General features: G+C 43.4%; 1 protein-coding gene and 2 long non-coding RNA genes across 4 annotated transcripts in view; all 3 read right to left on the minus strand.

The window, feature by feature from the left end:
* LOC309349095 overlaps window positions 1–21,200 on the minus strand; it is a 224,415-nt gene that overhangs the window by 36,414 nt on the left and 166,801 nt on the right. The window lies entirely within an intron of this gene.
* Window positions 1–21,200, minus strand: part of LOC309348679 (CTTNBP2 N-terminal-like protein) — a 37,777-nt gene that overhangs the window by 14,679 nt on the left and 1,898 nt on the right. The window contains exons 1-2 of one of the 2 annotated variants that reach the window (XM_081874307.1): window positions 13,024–13,056; window positions 10,089–10,196 (exon numbers count right to left, since the gene is read on the minus strand). In XM_081874307.1, coding sequence (XP_081730433.1) covers window positions 10,089–10,196; window positions 13,024–13,041 — 126 coding nt within the window. In that variant the 5' untranslated portion in view covers window positions 13,042–13,056. Of the gene's footprint in view, window positions 1–10,088; window positions 10,197–13,023; window positions 13,057–21,200 lie in introns of those variants that run through there. The other variant, XM_081874308.1, reaches the window with a different exon arrangement.
* On the minus strand, window positions 1,043–9,965 carry LOC309349170. Its single transcript, XR_014159793.1, has 3 exons — window positions 9,564–9,965; window positions 5,565–7,707; window positions 1,043–4,701 (listed from the first exon to the last, which is right to left on the minus strand). It is a non-coding gene; the product is annotated as an uncharacterized lncRNA (long non-coding RNA).

Raw genomic sequence — 21,200 nt, forward strand, 5'->3', positions numbered from 1 at the left:
ACTTGCACTTTGACGTGCTTTCGAACTGCTAGGTTGGCAGGAGCAGGGACCAAGCAACAAGAACTCACCCCGTCGCGGGGATTCGAACCGCTGACCTTCGGATCGGCAAGTCCTAGGCTCTGTGGTTTAACCCACAGCACCACCCACATCCCTGTGGTGGCCCTTAGGTTATGCAATTCTGCGCCTACAGAGATTCACCTGGCACCTCCATTATGGTTTTTGTCGTATGAAGGTGCATCCTTGTTTAGGCCCCCTGCATCAGCTCTAATGCTCTTTGTCCCCACTGAGGGAGAGAAGACTTGCTTTATTATTACCATATTTTTTGCTCTATAAGACTCACTTTTTCCCTTCTAAAAAGTAAGGGGGAATGTGTGTGCGTCTTATGGAGCGAATGCAGGCTGTGCAGCTATTCCAGAAGCCAGAACAGCAAGAGGGATTGCTGCTTTCACTGCGCAGCGATCCCTCTTGCTGTTCTGGCTTCTGAGATTCAGAATATTTTTTTTCTTGTTTTCCTCCTCCAAAAACTAGGTGCGTCTTGTGGTCTGGTGCGTCTTATAGAGCGAAAAATGCAGTATATTTCTGTCCTACCTTCCCTCCAAGGAGCTCAGCATGTCTCTCCCCCTCCCACAGGCCCTTTATCCTCACAACAACTCCTATGAGGTAGGTTAGGCTGCAAGACTATGACTGGCCCAAGATCATTCTCAAAGCTTCATGGCTCAGTGAGGATTTGAACCCTGGTTACCCAGGTCCTAGGTTCAGCACTCTAACCACTACACCACACTGATGAAGGCTGTGGGCACATGGCAGCTGGAGTAATGAGCAGAGGAAATGGGAAAGATGCCACTGAGTACAGGCCAGTATGGAATTAAGAAGCGCTCAATGCATGAAGCAAGATACACTTTGAAAAGAAGAAACGGGAAGTGTTGAGGATTTTTGCGCTTCTGTGGGAGAAATGCTTAGCGCTGACTTTTTCTTCTTCTTTTGTATTCCTTGGTTCTTTCTTTACAAAGGGCTTAACCAACTGATTCCTCCTGACCTGCAATACATCCCACAATTAGCATTTTTGAAGCAAAGAAATAGAGCTCTACTATCCACATTTATTTTCCCATTTTAACATCAAACAAGCAAGCTACTTAAACTCCTGGCTTCACTGTAGGATTAAACCACACAATTCTCAAGCGGCTTTCATTTATACAGAACGGCCTCTTCTAGAAAACAGAAAATGGCATCTTCTTTAAATAGCTCACCATGCAATCTTGAACTTCCTTATTCCTAGTTTCCCCCCTAGAGACAAATGTTTGAAAATAAATACAGGCTGAGGTCATAAACAGGGGGTAGGAAGAAAATGAGAACAGACTAAGGCAAGAAAGTAATCTATCAGCCAGAAACATGATAAAAGACTGAACCTCTTATCTCTAGTCCACAGAAGCTCTAGATCCCAGTGATGCTCTGTATAAAAAGGCTTAAAAAAGTTACCAGTGTACACTATTAAAATAAAATACAGCACACAAGGTTTATTTGGCTAATCGCATTAAAATCTCAGTCCAGTGGACAAAGCCTGATCTATCGACTTGATATTAAACAACGAGCAGGATACTTTGTCTACACTTTTTCCTTGTCTACAGAATGAAAATTTGCACCCGGTGCCTTTAGATCACCATGAACTCAGTATATTTTTTTAATACTTCATACGGAGATTTTCCAAGTTGTACTACAGGTCTTCTCTGAACATTTGAGTCCCAAGACAAATTCGAAGCCGTTACAATTCATCTTCTCCTGTAACCCATTGCCCCAAGTTCTATGATAGCAGATTATGGCTACATCTTTGATCCATGATAAAGAAGCTTCTTGAGACTTTGTCTGAAACAGAAGCTTCAGAGTCCCCACCCTTTTGGAACCCTAGCTGGAGGAGAGTTAAACTTGCTTCCCCATTCCCATGGGACTGTGGCTTACATAACTAAAAAGAACAACTGCATTCAAATATCTAATTTGACCCACACCATGCCGGAGTGAAAGGAAGGTATAGCGGGAGGGGGGTATTCATGCAGCATTTTCCTTCTTCAGTGTTCAGCATAAAGATAAAGGTAAAGGGACCCCTGACCATTAGGTCCAGTCGTGACCGACTCTGGGGTTGCGGCGCTCATCTCGCTTTACTGGCCGAGGGAGCCGGCGTACAGCTTCCAGGTCATGTGGCCAGCATGACTAAGCTGCTTCTGGCGAACCAGAGCAGCGCACGGAAACACCGTTTACCTTCCCGCTGGAGAAGTACCGATTTATCTACTTGCACTTTTGACGAACTTTCAAACTGCTAGGTTGGCAGGAGCAGGGACCGAGCAACAGGAGCTCACCCCGTCGCGGGGATTCAAACCACCGACCTTCTGATCGGCAAGTCCTAGGCTCTGTGGTTTAACCCACAGCGCCACCCGCAGTGAAGTAAAACAGTGCTCCCCCCCCCGCGTCTTTTTGTTTGTGCCCAAGGTTTCAAAGAACAGGAGGCAGTCAATGGCAACCACAAATAATGGCTGGTTATCAGCCAATCCAAAATCTGCAGATCTATGATTAGTCGAGTTGCGTTTGAGTTTCAAAGCCATACTTGTTAACATTTCAGCATTCTCTGGTTTTCTTTATAGTATTTTTCTACTAGTTGAAAATGAGTAAATGCTATAGACCTCCGTAACTGATTTTAAAATTAACACCCCTTGCTGAAGAACCCAACTATTTTTACACCCACACCCATGTGCCATCTTCTGCTGTTCAATTGTCCTGTTCAGGAATCAGCATCTTAATTCCGTTCCCCCATTTTGTGATAAATGGCTCCAATCATAGTAACAGTGACTTTGGGTTGTAGCCAATGAATTCAACCCATTAGTATAAGGATTTCTGCTTGCACAACAGGCGCTTCCCCTTCCTCCCCCCTTCCAAATCTGTTCTGGGATTCCCCCAATCTGCCAGAGCAGATTGAGAGGGGCATGTGGGAATCCAGTCCAGGGCAACACCCAGCCCAGCTTTCTATGATCCTGTTTAACACATTTATATCCCTCCTTTCCTCATAAACACCCTCAAAGCAGACGGTCTTCCTGTTACACAATTAAGATTGCTACTCAAGGTTGAAAGCCTAGTGTTACACCCTTCAATTTTCCTCTTTCCTGTACAGTTAGCGAAAACCTCAGTTATCCTTGCGTGTACCATTTAAATTATTGCCCCCCCTCCCTATCCTTGCAGCTTTCAAATACAGGCAACTTGTATGTCTTGCAAGAGACAGTTCATTTATTTGTATAACTTTCATTATTCAGAGAAACACTAATTAAATTCATGTGGAAAGAAACGTGCAATGATGCAGGAGTTCAATCACAAAGATGAAGTAATACCTAGCAGCTTTCCCCCCAAATGAGCTTCAATCCATCAAAGCAATTACTCAAACTACTGCAGCATTTGTACACTCAAGAAAGCCACTTGCCCTGCTTTACTGCTCAAGCTGTTCTGTGGCATACACAAGTTAGTGCAGGTGGGCAAACCCTTTTGTTCTTAGATGACACTGATGCATAGCCATAAACATAAGCTGGCACAAAATGCTCTGTCCGTAATTCTAAACTGTTTGAATCATGATTATTTAGTCTGTAAAGATGCACCAGCAATTTAATAAGAATAACACCCTCAGCAGACATTTTTCGGGGTGTGCTGAGGGCTGCACCTATAAAGTGGGTGGGAAATTCTACTTGTTGAAATGTTCTTTCACAGGCACTGTTAGATATATAGTACACCATGGTTATCAGTAACTGGAAGTAAAACCGTAAGAAGAGCCTGCTGGATCCTGTTCTCAGAGTGACCAACCAAATACCTATGGGAAGCGTGATAGCCAGTGAGGTGTAGTGGTTGAGAGCGGTAGTCTCATAATCTGGTGAACTGGGTTCGATTCCCTGCTCCTCCACATGCAGCTGCTGGGTGACCTTGGGCCAGTCACACTTCTCTGAAGTCTCTCAGCCTCACTCATCTCACAGAGTATTTGTTGTGGGGAAGGAAGGGGAAGGAGATTGTTAGCCGCTTTGAGACTCCTTAGGGTAGTGATAAAGCGGGATATCAAATCCAAATCCAAACTCCTCCTCCTGTGGTTACCATCAGCTGCCATTCAGAAGCATGCTACTTCAGATAGTGAAGATTGTAGCCCAGGCATCCCCAAACTTGGCCCTCCAGATGTTTTTCTGACGACAGTTCCCATCATCCCTGACCAATGGTCCTGTTAGCTACAGATGATGGGAGTTGTAGTCCAAAAACATCTGGAGGGCCGAGTATGGGGATGCCTGTCATAGCCATCAGGGTTAGTAGCCATCGATAGCCTTATCCTACATTAATTTGTCTAATCCCATTTGAAGGCCATTCAGTGATTCAAATCAGGGGATAACGTTTTTGGCTCAGTGGGCCAGATCTTTATCTACCCCACTTGAGTGAGCCAACCTTGGCAGGTGGGAAGGACCATCTCCTGTCAGCTGATTGACAGGGGGTTGGTCCTTCCAGGAGGGGTCAACAAAACTCCCTGCATATCAGCTGACATGCAAGGTGTTCAGTTCTGCTTTCTGCAGCCATCTGACCACAGATATCAGATATGGGGCAGGTAGGTGTGGTTTAGGGAATAACTATAGTAACCTCCTGACTAACCTAGGTCCATGGCTGGCTATATGTAGTATCCTCAGTCAAAAGAAAGACCTAGAATCATAGAATCATAGAGTTGGAAGAGACCACAAGGGCCATCGAGTCCAACCCCCTGCCAAGCAGGAAACACCATCAGAGCACTCCTGACATATGGTTGTCAAGCCTCTGCTTAAAGACCTCCAAATAAGGAGACTCCACCACGCTCCTTGGCAGCAAATTCCACTGTCGAACAGCTCTTACTATCAGGAAGTTCTTCCTAATGTTTAGGTGGAATCTTCTTTCTTGTAGTTTGGAACCATTGCTCCGTGTCCGCTTCTCTGGAGCAGCAGAAAACAACCTTTCTCCCTCCTCTATGTGACATCCTTTTATTTTGGGCAACCAAAATGGTCAAAGGCCTGGAAACGATGCCTTATGAGGAACGGCTAAAGGAGCTGGGCATGTTTAGCCTGGAGAAGAGGAGGTTAAGGGGTGATATGATAGCCATGTTCAAATATATAAAAGGATGTCACTTAGGGGAGGGAGAAAGGTTGTTTTCTGCTGCTCCAGAGAAGCGGACACGGAGCAATGGTTCCAAACTACAAGAAAAAAGATTCCACCTAAACATTAGGAGGAACTTCCTGACAGTGAGAGCTGTTCGACAGTGGAATTTGCTGCCAAGGAGCGTGGTGGAGTCTCCTTCTTTGGAGGTCTTTAAGCAGAGGCTTGACGACCATATGTCAGGAGTACTCTGATGGCGTTTCCTGCTTGGCAGGGGGTTGGACTCGATGGCCCTTGTGGTCTCTTCCAACTCTATGATTCTATGATTCTATGATATATTTGAACATGGCTATCATATCACCCCTTAACCTCCTCTTCTCCAGGCTAAACATGCCCAGCTCCCTTAGCCGTTCCTCATAAGGTATCGTTTCCATCGTTACCTGTTTGAGAGTTTGTCACACATATAATTTTTAGGCACTAAGGCATTTTTGCCATCATTAGAGTTTCTGGCCTTGCCTGGGTAAGTCCTCCTGACACACAGCTCTATTCATCCAGCGTATTGTGGGAGATATTCTTAGGACGTGCATGATGATGCTTATTTCCCTCCAAATGAAATTAGTCCAGAAACAGAGATAAAATTCACTGTAACAAATAGCTACAAAGGGAACGATTATTAATGATTACCAACATATACACTCAGAAAGAGAGACTATGGAAAGTAACCACATTTCTTATTTTGTAGCTTCGGATACAATTTAGACACGTCGTGTCTTGGTCACGTTTCTAGTAGCTGTCCAGAGCTCCAGACACCGCACTCAGAAAATCTTAAAATCAAGACCCTGAAATAGCTACTTGTCACATGTGTACCACAGAAATGCTCATTTAATTACACTCCCCAGCTACACTGTCATTGCCATTCCTTCTCACAGGCTACCTCAGGGTACAGGCACACCTTTAAAACAAGACTTCAGAGGAAAGGCTCTAAGCTGTCTGATAAAAATCAGCAAAGCAAATACCAGAGCTATAGCTGTCTTTGCACATGTGGTAAGTTAACATCCAAGAATACTTTTTCTCATGGAAATAAAAAGGGGCAACCTCTCAGGTATACAGGAGGTACAGCTCTTTAAAAGAACTTTAAAATAACTTTCCCCCAATCAAGGATGGTATATTTCTTACACAATGAAATGAAGCTTGAAGGTCTTTGGGTACCATTCACCACATTAATACCACTTAATACCACTTTGCTTTTAGAGGACATAGATCTAAGATGGTTTTATCTAACAGGCATATTCAGACCAAAAATCACATCCATGCCATACATTTGAAGCACATGGCTTCCCCCCAAGAGTCTTGGGAACTGTAGATTATACCTCACAAAGCTACAATTCCCAGCACCCTTAACAAATCACTAAAGCATGAATCACTGCACCAGGCTATCCCTGTCTGAGAACAGCTGTAGTCCACATACCAAATGTACTCGAGCCTCAAGTGACAAAGATGGATCCAGGAGAGTTGCCAAACTGCAAACGTATTCTTTCAGAGGAAGAACAATGCCATTAAGAACAGAGAAATTGTCAATTTCTACAGCACAACCACTTACTAACTGTACCACTGTCTTCCCAGGGTTCAAGCTCAGTTTTTTAGCCCTCATCCATTCCACAACTAGATCCAAACAATGTTCCAGACCATACTCAGCTTCTCCTGACTCAGATGTTATGGAGAAATAGAGCTGTGTTGTATTCAGCATACTGAAGATGATTTTCCTCAAAATTCCTAATGACTCCTCCCAACAGCTTCATATAGATGCTAACCAGCACTTGCGACAGGGTTATAACCTGTGGCTCACCACAGCACAGGGACTGTGGGACTGAGATACAGCCTCCCCATGCTATTCTCTGGACACAGCCCTGGAGATGGATTGGAAACACTGTAAAACTGTGACCCCAGCACTCACCCCACAGAGTCACCCCAGGAGTATACCATGGTCAATGCAGCAGACAGACTGAGAAGCAGGACCAGACTCGCATTTCTCCATCCCACTCCACCAGGGCAATGAAGGCTGATTCTGTCCCCAAACCACACTTGAATCCAGATTGAAATGGACCTAAATAGTCCACATCCTGCAGGAACTCCTGAAACTACTTAGCCATCATACTCCCCACCACATTGTCCAAGAAACAGGTGTACATGACTGGGTGGTAGTTTTCGTAAACTGCAAGGTCTAGGGGTGGGCTTTTCAGGAGTGGACACACTACTGCTTGTTTAAGAACAGCATGGATCATTCCATCACATAGAGACATGTTCAAAACACCCTCCCTCCCTGCATTTGGCTTTTACTAGCCAGGATGGATAGGGTCAAGAGAGCAAAAAGCTGTCCGCATCATTGTTTTTTATTTTTGAAGTAATTAAACACACACATTTCCTAAGCAAGCCTTGATTTCATCACCCCCACTAACAGAAAATGCAAAAGGGTGTGTGTGAACACTTAGCAATACTAGGGTGGTAGGGCCTAGCAAGAACCAAAACATTTCAATGTGTCCCTAAGCAACAGACTTTAACATTGCACAAGCTAAGTAGGATAACCTAGACTTCAGGGCTTCCGGGTTAGCGCGAACGGCTAATGGCGGATTCCCTCCGAGCTCCGGAGGGAATCGGCTCTGCTGAGGACGGGTCTTGCCGTGCCGGCGACACGGGGACCCTCAGAAACCGCAGGCGCGGAAGCCTGCGGACTTGGTGACTCGGTGGGCACCTTAAGCGCCCTCCCCGACCCACGAAGAGCCTTTTTAAAGGCTGCGGAGAGGGTACGGAGAGTGGCGTGGTGCTGAGAGTAGACCGCTACCTCAGTAGAGCGAAGCCGCAAGCCATGGCCGGAGAGCGCTGACTTTCTTCCCAAAATTTGGACTGGATAACAAAGGACCCGTGAGTAGTGGAATTTGGACTTTAAAAATTTTATCCTGTGAATTCGGCACGATCGGGGGATGTGTTAAAGGGAAGTCCGCACCCCCTCTACTTATAGACGTTTCAAAGCAAGGAACGGAGAATTAAGGCGGAATGAATACTGTTTTGAGGATTTAAAAGTTTCTCACAAATTTGATAGAACAAGATTTTTGTGCTGGAGAGAAAGGGAATTTGGAACTTTGTGTGTATCCCCCCCAAAAAACCCGGGAGTGTCCTATTTGGGTCCCGGAGGAAGAAGTGAAAGGAGTTTGACAGCTGTCAAAGAAGCTGTCAAACGGGCGGACAAAGTAAAGAATTTTGCTATTTAATAACTCTTGGATACATTTGGACTGAGGCGATTGGAAACAAAGTATTGATAATAACAAAGTAACAGATTATTGGAAAAGGACTACTAAATAACTGAAAGCCCCCTAGGGGGAATTAGTGACATTACAATGGCTGCAGAGGGAAAATTACTGGCGGAGATAGAAAAAATGTTTTTTCTCGTGGGAATCCTGCAGGAGCAGAGTATGGCTCTGAGTAAAGTTTTTATGACCTTGAATCCTGAAACAAACAACTCTGCTGAATGCACAAAGGAGATGTACGATAAAAATTCTGCAGCTGAGCAGGAAGAGATGCCTTTGGAATTGACAGAGAAAAAAGAAGGAGTTCAGACACTACAAGTGGAAAATATCAACCAGAAATCTGCAGCGTTAGAGTATGAGCAAGAAGACCTCTGGATTACAGACCTGCGAAAGATGAGAAAGAAGAAGAGAGAAGCACCTGGAGCACTTGGAATATTAAAACTAGAAAGAACAAAGCAATATGATTGGGACTTTTCTCTTGAGTATGGAAAACTAGATGGTCTTTCGCAGCAAACACTCTTCAACATTCTGAATGAAAGAAAATATGATCTGACTCTGACTGAACTCCTTCGGGGTCTTAGGACCATCAAAGAGGACTACCAATATAGCTGGCAGAGAGGGACTGACAGAGAATCAGACGCCTCGGACGTGAGGAATCCGGGCTAGAAATATTCTTTGTTTGTTTTCTGGACATTTGTCTAGGAAGGGACAGAAACCGGGGCAGGGGGGGGAGAGAATAGAATTATAAAATGTTATGTTTTGTTTTACTTGGTCAATGTGACCTATAATTAATATAATAAAGGGAAAATTTGTGAAGGGGAAGTTAGATCGACCTTAAAAAAAAAGAAATTAATGATTATAAGAGAATTGGATAGTTGAATACAGATAAACAAAAGATTTTAATTTTTAAAAGCAATGTGAATATCTTTAAGAGGTTAGGTAAGAACTTGCTGAATTAATTTTGGAATTGGGATGTAAGAGGAGGGGGTGGGGGGAAGTCAATGAAAGTGGGTAAAGAAACTTAGGGTATGTAATTGTATTTGTGTGTTTGTTTGTCTTTGTCTTTGTGTGTGTGTCTGTTGTTATAAAATGTAAAAACCCAATAAAAATTATTTTTAAAAAAAAAAAAAGGATAACCTAGACTTCAGAGGAGGCCTTAGAAAAGAACTGACAGAAACCAATGAAGTTAGTTAGGAATCCGGAGGAAGAATCTGTGTTGCTACTCCTGCCTGCTGAGACTACAAGAGCCGTTCACCAGATCATCTCTTTACAGAGACATGCTGAAACATGAGAGTTAGAACAAGAAGTTCAAGTTTCGCTAATCTTCTATGGTGAAAGGAGAGCAACTCTGATTTAAAAATTTGAAATAATCAAGGTGTTTAACCATAGAATTGTCTGCACCTGCTATCACCTCTGACATAAAATGCCAAGATATAGATGGCTGCACAGCATCTGTGCTCTAATACAGCTAACAAAGCCTGAACTGGTAAAATAGTGTATCAATCAATGCTAGCTAACACACACACACACACACTCTCTCTCTCTCTCTCTCTCTCTCTCTCTCTCTCTCACACACACACACACACACACACACTATATATATATATTAACAGAAAAAGAGGGCGGTATCTGCAGCAGCAAGGTTGCTAATCTGTAGCTTACCTTTAAGGCTTCTATTACAAGATCTCTTGCTTCTAGTTCCCCTTCAAGAATGCTAAACAGAGTCAGTAGTTCAGGTTTACTGAGTTTTTCCAGATTCATCTTGAACACCTGGAAAGAGAAAGTTTAATTAGATATTGTTTTTGAACAGACAGCAAGCAATAAGGTACATATGACATGCAAGTCTAAAGTTTCCAGATGAGAAGTTCCATTACCAAAAGCTCACCACTCCTTTCTTTATGGCCACCATAGCTACTTGCAAATGAACAATCATTCACCTTTTCCCTTGGGCTCACTAACAGATGCACACCCAGATGGCCTGGGAACAGCACAAGCGCTAATATAGCAGCATTAGTCACCAAGTAACAACCCCTTTAACCAGGATAATTAATATGAGTGTTCATTATAGATATAGAAATAGGTAGATAGATATGTACAGTGGACTAGCGATATAATTAGACATTTAGACTAGATGGCTAACTATCCTGCTGACAACAATTATGTATTCCTAAAATTTGAAATCTTAAAATGGATGTTTGAAAAATAATCACTATGTGACACAACTGGCTTGCATATAGTAGGATGACAGAACCACATATTACACAGGTTACTTTTTGAAGATGTTTTCTGACAAAGTTTTATTACTTGCTCATACTGGAATCACTAGAAGTTATTCTACCTTATAAATGTGAAGCCCCAGATATTAGAAGACACTACACTGCAAATCACTTGAAACATTTCTTACATATTTTGAGTCCAATTCAGCTTATTTCATCAAGTGCTATTTTATATTATACATATATTATGGTGAGCATGCACACTGACTTTATTATCTACAGGACACTTTTTCTAAAATGATCGTTTGTGCTTAAGAGACAATTGCATACAAAATGTTCCACCTCGGCCACCACTTTGCAAGCTTTTTGTATTATCCACATAGATCTAAACAAAGACTGCATTCATGCTTCAGTTTACTCTGCATCCAGAGTGCGCCTACTGCTGGTTTGTGAAGCCATGCACAAATCATATTAGCCTCAATCTACATCTATCCTGTAGTTTCTTGAGAAATACTGCATTTTGATGAATTTTACTCTAAAACAACTTTGATCAGATTTGAAAATGTAAGCCATTTAAAGACATCGTCAACCATTCGCCATTCACTGGTGTGGAAAAACAGTGGGAAACTTGGAAACACATCCAACTATACTGATATGTATAACATGCAAATGTAGTTTCAAATGCAGCAGAAAAAATGACCTCGCTGCATTTTAAGCTGGTAGTGTATACATAGCCAAAGATTCGTTTAAGGAACTGGTTTTCAACCAGAGCCATGGCACCCTGAGGTGCCTTGAATGATGGTCAGGGGTGTTGTGGGCAACACTGGCCTCTGTCCCTCTTTCCCTCCCTCTGATGCCCTCTCCCATCTCTGCCTCCCAAAGGCTTGCACAAGCTGTTTGTTGCAGCAGCCCTGGCTACAAGCTCCACAGCTGAATGGTGCCTCTGGGGCTGGCCAGGGGGTGTTTCCCAGGCCCCTGTGGGGCAGTGTGAGGAGGTACCTTTCTTAGGGGTACGGGGGCAGCTCAGAGACCAGGGGCAGCAGCTGTACCTGCCCATAGGACTCCCAAGAAAAGGGGAGAAGCCTAAGGGACACCCTCCACAAGGGTGTTCAAAAAAGGGTGAGGGACTGTCAACTCTGCAAGCAAGGATTGACATAACTGGGCTCCTGAGCCCCACAGGGGTGCCGCAGAAAGAATGGAGCCATGGACTCAAAAAGATTGAAAACCTTTGGTTTAAGGCATGACAGTTTTCCAGTCGCTGATGGAAAATGTATGAATGTGCTGCTGAGCGTGTCATGAGAAATTACCGTAAGAGTTCTACTGAAATCCCACAGCATTTAATTGGATTACTCCCATTCAGGATAAAACATCCAAGTTATTTGGTAGAACGGAGAAAAGACACGGCTGGTCTCATTTCTCCAAATGAAAGCATGACTATGCCTCCTTTTATGGGTTGTGTCCAATACTATCCCTACTCAAAGTAGACCCATTGAAACCAACTAAACCAACTTCGTTCAATTAATTCCTCCTGAGTAGGACTTAGCCAGATACAACTCTATGGTATTGCAGCTGTTTAAAATCCAGTGCAAGTGTTCGTTACAACGATCATGATACCACATAAACTCAGTGCTGCAGATAAACAAGTCGACAGTCTAGGGGAAGTTTAAACAGTTTGGAAAACTCATAAATGCCTGCTTTCATGATTTCCTACAAGACCAGACATCCAAATTGGGTTCGACACAACAAAGGAGGTGGCACATTTCTCTTGAAGTAACAGCCACATTTTCCCCCTTTCTGAAAACCTTCCCTGAAGCACACATTTACGCTGTTACTATAACATCCTGGCAACTTTAACTGGCACTTCAGCAAGGTCACTGCTACATAAAGCAAACTATGATGGAGTCAGAGGCTAGACCATAATTTACTTAAAAACAAACAATTCCTAACAGCTGTACTGCTGCAGACTGAAAGTACACCTTTGTCCTGAGTTTTTAAATCTAGAGTTTGAAGAGCCCATATACAGTTTTCACAAGAGGATATGACCTTTAAAAGAAATAGTACCGCTACAGAAAAGTAGAGAGATCAGTGGAAAACAGTAACGAAAGTCCAAAATGTTTTGCTCACAAGCCGTAACCTGATGCCTACGTATTCCACTAATTTTAAAATACAAAGTGAAAGTCTGTCAGATATTTTCAATTTGGGAATGTTGCAAGTTAAAGCTGCTTCTTGAGTTTAGGAGTTCTTCTAGGCAACTATTTTTAGTCTAACAGCTGCATTTTGGGTTCATAGATTGTATAATCTGGTCTTATACTGTCTTTGAATCACTTTATTATTTGCACTGCCCGGAGGGATGGGGGGGATAAACCACACAATTTTCTTACCCTACTTTCTTCTGTCATCTCATGGCTAGCTGTATACTGTGCCACCCTCAGATCTCCAAATCTCATCAAGAAAGGAACATACAGTGAAGCAGCAGTTATTATGTCAAGATAGCAGCTTCCATGTCATTTGTTGGCAAAATGTGAACTATCTCAATAGCCTTCTTTGTGTTAAGCCTAAACAAAACGGACTAAGCCATGACTGCAACATAATAATCCAAGAAGTATGGCATTTCTGAATGATCATTATGTTCACAAACAGACCAATCAGTGGGGGAAACTTCACAACGCTTCTGAAAGACCAGCTCAACGCAGCAGTTTGTAGTACAGATTTTCCAGAGGTTCTAAGTTTAAAGGCTTTGCCTCAGATGCCTGGTACTATTTCCTTGGAACAAACTACAGCAAACAGAGGCAGCACTTTCCTGCAATTATTGGAGATATTTCCTGTCTTTCTAAACTCTTTGATAACACATACCTATTATTGAAACAAGGCTTCTCTGTGCACAACCTCTTTTAAATTCATCGTATCCAAGTAACACTACTTGAATTTTCAGCACTACACAAAACTCTCTGAAGTGCCAGATGAGATTATGCTGCTATGTTCACGTAACGTGGAATGTATTACTTTCTTGTGGTATGCATGCAAACATACCAGCATCTACAGAAGCTTATGTCTGTAGTGCTTTGTAAATTTATCTATTTACTTTTGAATTTAAAAAAGTTATTCTCATCAAGCTATATTCAAGCTTAAACCTCCACAATCCATATACTTTAGGGCAAATATGCACCATCTTTAAACTTAGCCATTTTTAAATGTACTGTGAATTGCAGCCTAAAAAACTGAACCCAGACTGTATTTACCATATGTTAGGAGAAACAGAAGAAAATTCCACTGAGTTTAATAAGAAAATATACTTGGGATAGCAGCTTAAGAGTGCAATTCTATGCTTGTCTAACTCAGAAGAAGAAACAACCAAGTAATGCGGCACCTGAAAGATTGTATAGGATATAGTCTCTTTGACTAGTGCCATGAATAGGATGTGGGCCTGTCAGGTACCTAACTTGATTCCAAATTTGTTGGCTTAAGCAGCAATGCTATGCCCACTTATCTGGGAGTAACTCCCAATCCACTGAACTCAATGGGACTTACTTCTGAGTAGATAGGTATGCACTGTTTATCTCAAGCCACACTTCCATTGCCTTCAAAAGTTTTGCACCTCAAAACTTTGCATATAACCTCTTACTCAACTGAGAAAAAACATCACTTTTCCCACAATTACTAGCCCATTATCTCTGCCCCCTACTTATCAATAGGCAGACAAATCAGCCAGGGCAGATCTAAAAGCCAAGCATGTATTCCAATGCCAAACAAAAACCAATAAATTAGTCTCTCTTTGAATATTATTTTTCTGTGTAAAGGGATATTCTTATTTCTGGCCAAAAGCCACTGAAAACAAAAGCCTTATGCTTTTTAAGAAAGAGGAATCTTATTTAGCAGCAACCATAAAAATATTTGCACATGCAAGAGAAGCTTGCTCAGACTAAGGCTGTATAGACATCACTCATTTAAATCAGATTTAAAGTGCATGTGTAGGCTGCATATACATCACACATTTTTGGCCCAAAGAATCCTGGGAACTCATTTAAACAGCCATTAGCAAACTACACTTCCCAGTAGTAAAACAGGAGTGAGGAACATTTGGCCCTCCAGAAATACAACCTGCATCCCCAGCAAACCTGGCCAATGGCCAGGGAGGATGGGAGTTTTAGTTAACAATATCTGGAGAGCCAAAGCTTCCTCATGCCTGTGATTAAATCTAAAAATCCTCTATATTTCCAGGCTGTTAATGGAGGATGCAGTTTTTGTATTTCTAGGTTTGCACAAAGAACTGTTTGCTGTCATTCCAGAGTAATTTCCGTAACTTTCATTAAAAGGCTGAACTTCAATAAAGTACTTGATCAATATTCTTTGCACAATCAAGTATGCCTGCTCTTTTCTTTATTTTGTCACCAGTACCCTGGCACTCTTTACTCTAGTGTGAATTTCTAGCAGCATTCTGAGAATGACCTAGCAATGGTGCCAAGTGACAAATCTAAGCCAGCACTTTATCCATTAAGCTTAAGACAAGGGCTGCAACATTCTAATACTGTTCATGGATATCACTCATACAGGTAGGCAGCCGTGCTGGTCTGACGCAGTTGAAATATATATATAAAAAAATGGTAAATGTCCAGTAGCACTTTTGAGACCAACTAAGTTTGTTCTTGGTATAAGCCTTCGTGTGCATGCACACTTCTTCAGATACTAGACCAGGCTGTGCAAACTGGAAGTTGCGCCTAAAGATACATAATGAAGGCGCCAGATGAGCCTCCCTGGAGAGACCATTCCACAAACAGGGAGCCACTGCAGAAAAGACCTGTTCTCGTGCTGCCACCCTCCAGACCTCATCTGGAGGGGGCACATGAAAAAGGGCCTCAGATGGTGGTTGTGGGGTCTGAGGCAGTTCATACGGGGAGAGATGGTCCTTGAGGTATTGCGGTCATTTACTTATTATTGCCATTGTCTGTCAAGACAGATGGATGCCAATGACAAAAAAATGATTATTTATTTATTTATTTATTTATTAAGGTAAAGGTAAAGGTAAAGGTACTCTATAGGCCGGGGGCCAGCACTGTCCGGAGACACTTCTGGGTCACGTGGCCAGCGTGACAAGCTGCATCTGTCGAGCCAGCGCAGCACACGGAACGCCGTTTACCTTCCCGCTGGTAAGCGGTCCCTATTTATCTACTTGCACCCGGGGGTGCTTTCGAACTGCTAGGTTGGCAGGCGCTGGGACCGAACGACAGGAGCACACCCCGCCGCGGGGATTCGAACCGCCGACCATGCGATCAGAAAGTCCTAGGCGCTGAGGTTTTACCCACAGCGCCACCCGCGTCCATTTATTTATTAGTTCATGTCATATCCAGTTTATTCCAACTGGGTATCTATCTACCTAATCCAGGAACTGTTGAAAACTTTATTCTAAGATACAAACTAGGCTCTCAACAACTTTCAGCCCCCATCATTGATGACACTCTATGAACTTGCAAATGAGCTGTTGCGATGAGTCACATGGAGTTTTTACCAGCGGCGGAGAAACACTTGTTCAGCTGTCCCCATCCCATTATCCATCTATAATAAAAAATAGAAATGTGGAATGGTTCACATCCCAACAGCATGAAACCCACAACTGGTTCAGGAACAGGCCGCCTGAACTTCAGAAACAGAGAGATGTACGTGGCTATTTGTCATCCTTCAGAAGACAGCCATGAGCTCCACTTAAGTGTGTAAAGTTTGCCTCTCATCCCCAATGATGGTGGAGGAAGAGAAACCTACTTATTCACTGTCCAAAACTGAAATTTGCAGATTGGGTAGAAACCCTCATTTCCGTCATCTTCCAACTTCCTAAAACACATGGAATAGGTTCAGTCTAGAAATGGAAGCAGCTTCCTTTGCAAGAAGAACTTCCCCTCACGTAATGCAACTCATCAGTAGCTTCCATTTACTACAGAGCATGAACAACCGTTTCCTTCTCATTCTCCTCCACACCTCAATCCTCCTTTACATCTTGATGATCTCAGTCAGGACGGTTAACAAAAAAATTCAGTCTGACACAACCATGTTTCTAGAAGAGGCAGACAATGTTCCTTTTAGAACTTCCCATCTCAGTCAGTGTGAGGTAAGCCAGCTGGAGACAGCAGCAAAGGAACAAGAAAGCTGGAAAACACATACAGAAATGTGCATGCTTATCTAGAGGGGCAATATCTCCTGCATTATGGGATATCAGGAATGATAATTCCTAGTATAATCCAGATCACTTTTTGCTGCCTTAAAAGTTTAGAATGGCCATATTAGACATCTGGTTCCTCTCCATTCCTTCCTTTGAAGTCACTGGCATTTGTGCAGTGCAGCATGTGACCAAAATACAGTGTACCTCAGGTTACATACGCTTCAGGTTACAGACTCCACTAACCCAGAAATAGTGCTTCAGGTTAAGAACTTTGCTTCAAGATGAGAACAGAAATCGTGCTCTGACGGCGCAGCGGCAGCAGGAGGCCCCATTAGCTAAAGTGGTCTTCAGGTTAAGAACAGTTTCAGGTTAAGTACGGACCTCCGGAATGAATTAAGTACTTAACCTGAGGTACCACTGTGAAGCTAATGTAACATTTCTAGAACTACTTTTCTGTGATAAAGATTAAAAGCACAATAGCCATTTGAGTGTGTGTGACACAACTGTTCTATGCAAAAAAAAAAAGTATATAAATAATATTTGATGACGGCTATCAAAGACCATATCAGTATTTTTATAGTCAAAGGGAAATACATACAAGACTGTTAGTAGTACAGTGGTACCTCGGGTTACATACGCTTCAGGTTACATACTCTGCTAACCCAGAAATAGTACCTCAGGTTAAGAACTTTGCTTGAGGATGAGAACAGAAATTGTGCAGCGGTGGTGCAGCGGCAGCAGTGGTACTTAACCTGAGGTACCACTGTACTGTATATTAATTACATCAAGGGTGGCCAGCAATTCGCCCTACTGATGTACTGTATAGGCCATGCTCCAGGGACTAGTGGTAGTTGTAGCTCGAAACATCTAAAGGGTACCACATTGGCTTACTCCTGAATTACAGGTTTTAAAATCAGAATCCTGATCCTGGTTTCCTGGCAATCCAAATTAATTTACTTCAAGTAGTAAGCATGAGAAATATTTCAGGATGTTACATTAACATCTTAATTCATGGAAAAGCTAGAACCCACAGCTAATTTTCTTTACATTTGGTGTGTTTGCTTCATTCCTTGTCTATAAGTCTTCCAAGACCCGATGCCTCCAGTAACCAGAGTAAACATTATAGCAACTGCTGAGCTACATTGTCAGTGCTACTATAACCGCTAAGCACGCCTTCAGCAAACACAAAAATTCAGTATAGCTGCAACAACAAAAACTTCCTACTAAGTTCCAAAGAAGCAGCGATACTTGCAAAGCAAAGTTAGTTACAGCAAGAGGAAATCTTGAGAAAACTGATCATAACTTACCGGTAAAACTTAATTTGAAATGACTGGGAAACAATTTTTAATTACTAGAAATAGTACTGTCATTACTTAGGTAATCTTTAAAAAACGAACAGGAAGAAATCCTTTATGTTACCCACTAAAATATTATTTTCATGTTTGATATCTAATATTTTTAAGAAACTCTCTTTCACTAGCTATCAGCATATCAGTCACACATATTTATTATGTAAACACAGAGCAATAATCATGGTTTTGGTATTTTGCAACAGTGTGTTACTGTTTGCATGTCACACAATGCAGGTGACAAGTTAAGAACAGTATAATATTAACTGAGAGAGCATCAAAACAAAGCAACTGACAGCATCCCTCACCGGGTCATGAAGGACGTTTGACGTGTAGTGCATAAGGTTCAGTAGCCTAAAACAGTCAGTTTAAATAATGCCCAAATTATAGTTAGCCACTTGTTTTTCCAACAATCACAGCACCAGCACTTTTCACCATTCACTGCTCCCTTCATTGCTATGATACCAACGTCTCAATTCATCACCTATGACAACCTAAATACACTTTCTCCCATGCTTTAGAAACTTGCTCAGGTGTAGAATAAACTGAACCACTGCTCTAACCACTACACTTCTAAAATGCAATAGATAACATCCAATGCCTGGAAGCAGAAAGAGGTCTTAGAGTGGCACCCAAAAGATGACACATTGCACTGATAGCTTACCTCCCCACCCCACTGCCAAGGAGCCCACTCCTGGATTAATTCCCACCAATGCCCCTGTGAAGTGGGTTAAGCCGAGATGCAGGGAATGGCCCAAAGTCATCCAGTGAGAGTTCTGGGATTTGAACCCAGGTCTCTCCCAGGTCCTAGTAGCCCGACACTCTAACCACTACTCCACCACTGGCTCCCCAATACCCTAAAGTAGCCTTTCCCAACCTTGGATCCCCAGATAGATGTTACTGGAGCAGTGGCGTAGCGTGGGTTGTCAGCACCCGGGGCAAGGCAAGTAATTTGCGCTCCCTAACCCGTGGATTTGCGCCCCCTAACCCTACCCCTAATACTAACCTCCAGATGTTGCGCCCGGTGTGGCGCCCCCCCCTGCACCCCCCACGCTACGCCACTGTACTGGAGTACAACTCCCAACATCCTTGGCCACTGGTCCTGCTAGCCATGGCCTTTGAAATGTGTTTGTGGGGGTTGCTTCTGTTTTTAAATAAATAACATAAAAATAAAAACCATCCTAAAGCTCCACACACCGAGCTCCAACTCCTGGAGCCTCTAAAGTCTAAACACTGCCCTCCTTCCTCCCAGCCCTCTCCTTCCTGGGACGCTTTAAGCAGGTGTTGGACAGCCATTATTACTTATTAAATTGGTATACCACCCTTCATCTGAATATCGTGGGGCATAAAAACACAAGATGCAAACACAGGAACAAGAAAAAAACCACCCACCCCTCCCCCCATCCGACATCTGCCAGGGGCTGAATTTAGCCGCCACTCCTGCTCCACAGGAGGAGTTGGAGATGGCGTTTACAAGTGGTCCATGTTTCACAAGCATACAGTACGGTTAGTAGTACAATAGCTTTGCAAACAAGCATTTTGGTTTCCCTGCGAATGTCCCGGTCCTCAAAAACTCTGCACTTCAATCAGGAGAAAGCTGCGCTTGCAGAGCTCAGGCGATGCTGGATTTCGGCATCAATGCTGGCCCTCGTGGAAAGATAACTGCCCCGGTAGGAGAAGCGATGGGCATTTTCCAACATTACACCACTGAGTTGGATTTGTGGCGCTGCAGAGAGGTTATTTTGTACTTGTTGGTGCAGCACGTTGGTTTTTTTTGGACATTGAGGAAGGCACGCTTGGCAAACCCTCACTGTGATCAACTCCTGCCCTGAAACCTATGTACCCACCATGGAAGGACGTGTGGATCCAGAACTGGCCTCTGCAGTCCCTTATGGACTCACTGTTAAGACTGTGTTCATGGGAGACAATCTTACTTGGCTACGAGTGATAGCCAAAGAAGAAGTTATCCTCACCGCACAGTCCATCCTAGAACTGCAGAGCTGGACAGGACGCCAAGATTCATTCTAGCCCAGTGATGGCCAAACTTGGCTCTCCAACTGTTTTGGGACTACAACTCCAATAATTATAATAGCATGTTGTTGTTGTTGTTGTTGTTGTTGTTGTTGTTAGGTAAAGGTAAAGGGACCCCTGACCATTAGGTCCAGTTGTGACTGACTCTGGGGTTGTGGCGCTCATCTCGCTTTACTGGCCGAGGGAGCCGGTGTACAGCTTCTGGGTCATGTGGCCAGCAGGACTAAGCCGCTTCTGGCGAACCAGAGCAGCGCACGGAAACGCCGTTTACCTTCCCGCCAGAGCGGTGCCTATTTATCTACTTGCACTTTGATGTGCTTTCGAACTGCTAGGTTGGCAGGAGCAAGGACCGAGCAACGGGAGCTCACTCCGTCGCGGGGATTTGAACCGCCAACTTTCTGATCAGCAAGTCCTAGGCTCTGTGGTTGAACCCACAGCGCCACCCGTGTCCCATTATTAATATTACTAGTACTATTATTATTATTTATACTGTGCCCATCTGGCTGGGTTTCCCCAGCCACTCTGCGCAGCTTCCAACAAAGTACAGTGGTACCTTGGGTTAAGTACAGTGGTGCCTCGCAAGACGAAAAGAATCCGTTCCGCGATTCTCTTCGTCTAGTGGTTTTTTCGTCTTGCGAAGCAAGCCCATTGACAGCTTAGCGGATTAGCGCTATTAGCGGTCTAGCGGCTTTTAGCGATCAGCTGTTAAGCGGCTTATCAGCAGAACAGCTGATAAGTGGCTTAGCGGCTTAGGAAAGGGGGGGGGAGTGGAAAAAACCCGCGGGAACTCGCAAGATTTTTTTCGTCTTGCGAAGCAACCCCATAGAGAAATTCCTTTAGCGAAGCGCCTCCAAAACGGAAAACCCTTTCGTCTAGCGGGTTTTCCGTCTTGCGAGGCGTTCGTCTTGCGGGGCACCACTGTACCTAATTCGTTCCGGAGGTCCGTTCTTAACCTGAAACTGTTCTTAACCTGAAGCACCACTTTAGCTAATGGGGCCTCCTGCTGCTGCCGGAGCACGATTTCTGTTCT

This window comes from Podarcis erhardii (genome assembly GCF_964252035.2).
Source record: "Podarcis erhardii genome assembly, chromosome: 8".
In the NCBI taxonomy this organism is placed as follows: domain Eukaryota; kingdom Metazoa; phylum Chordata; class Lepidosauria; order Squamata; family Lacertidae; genus Podarcis; species Podarcis erhardii.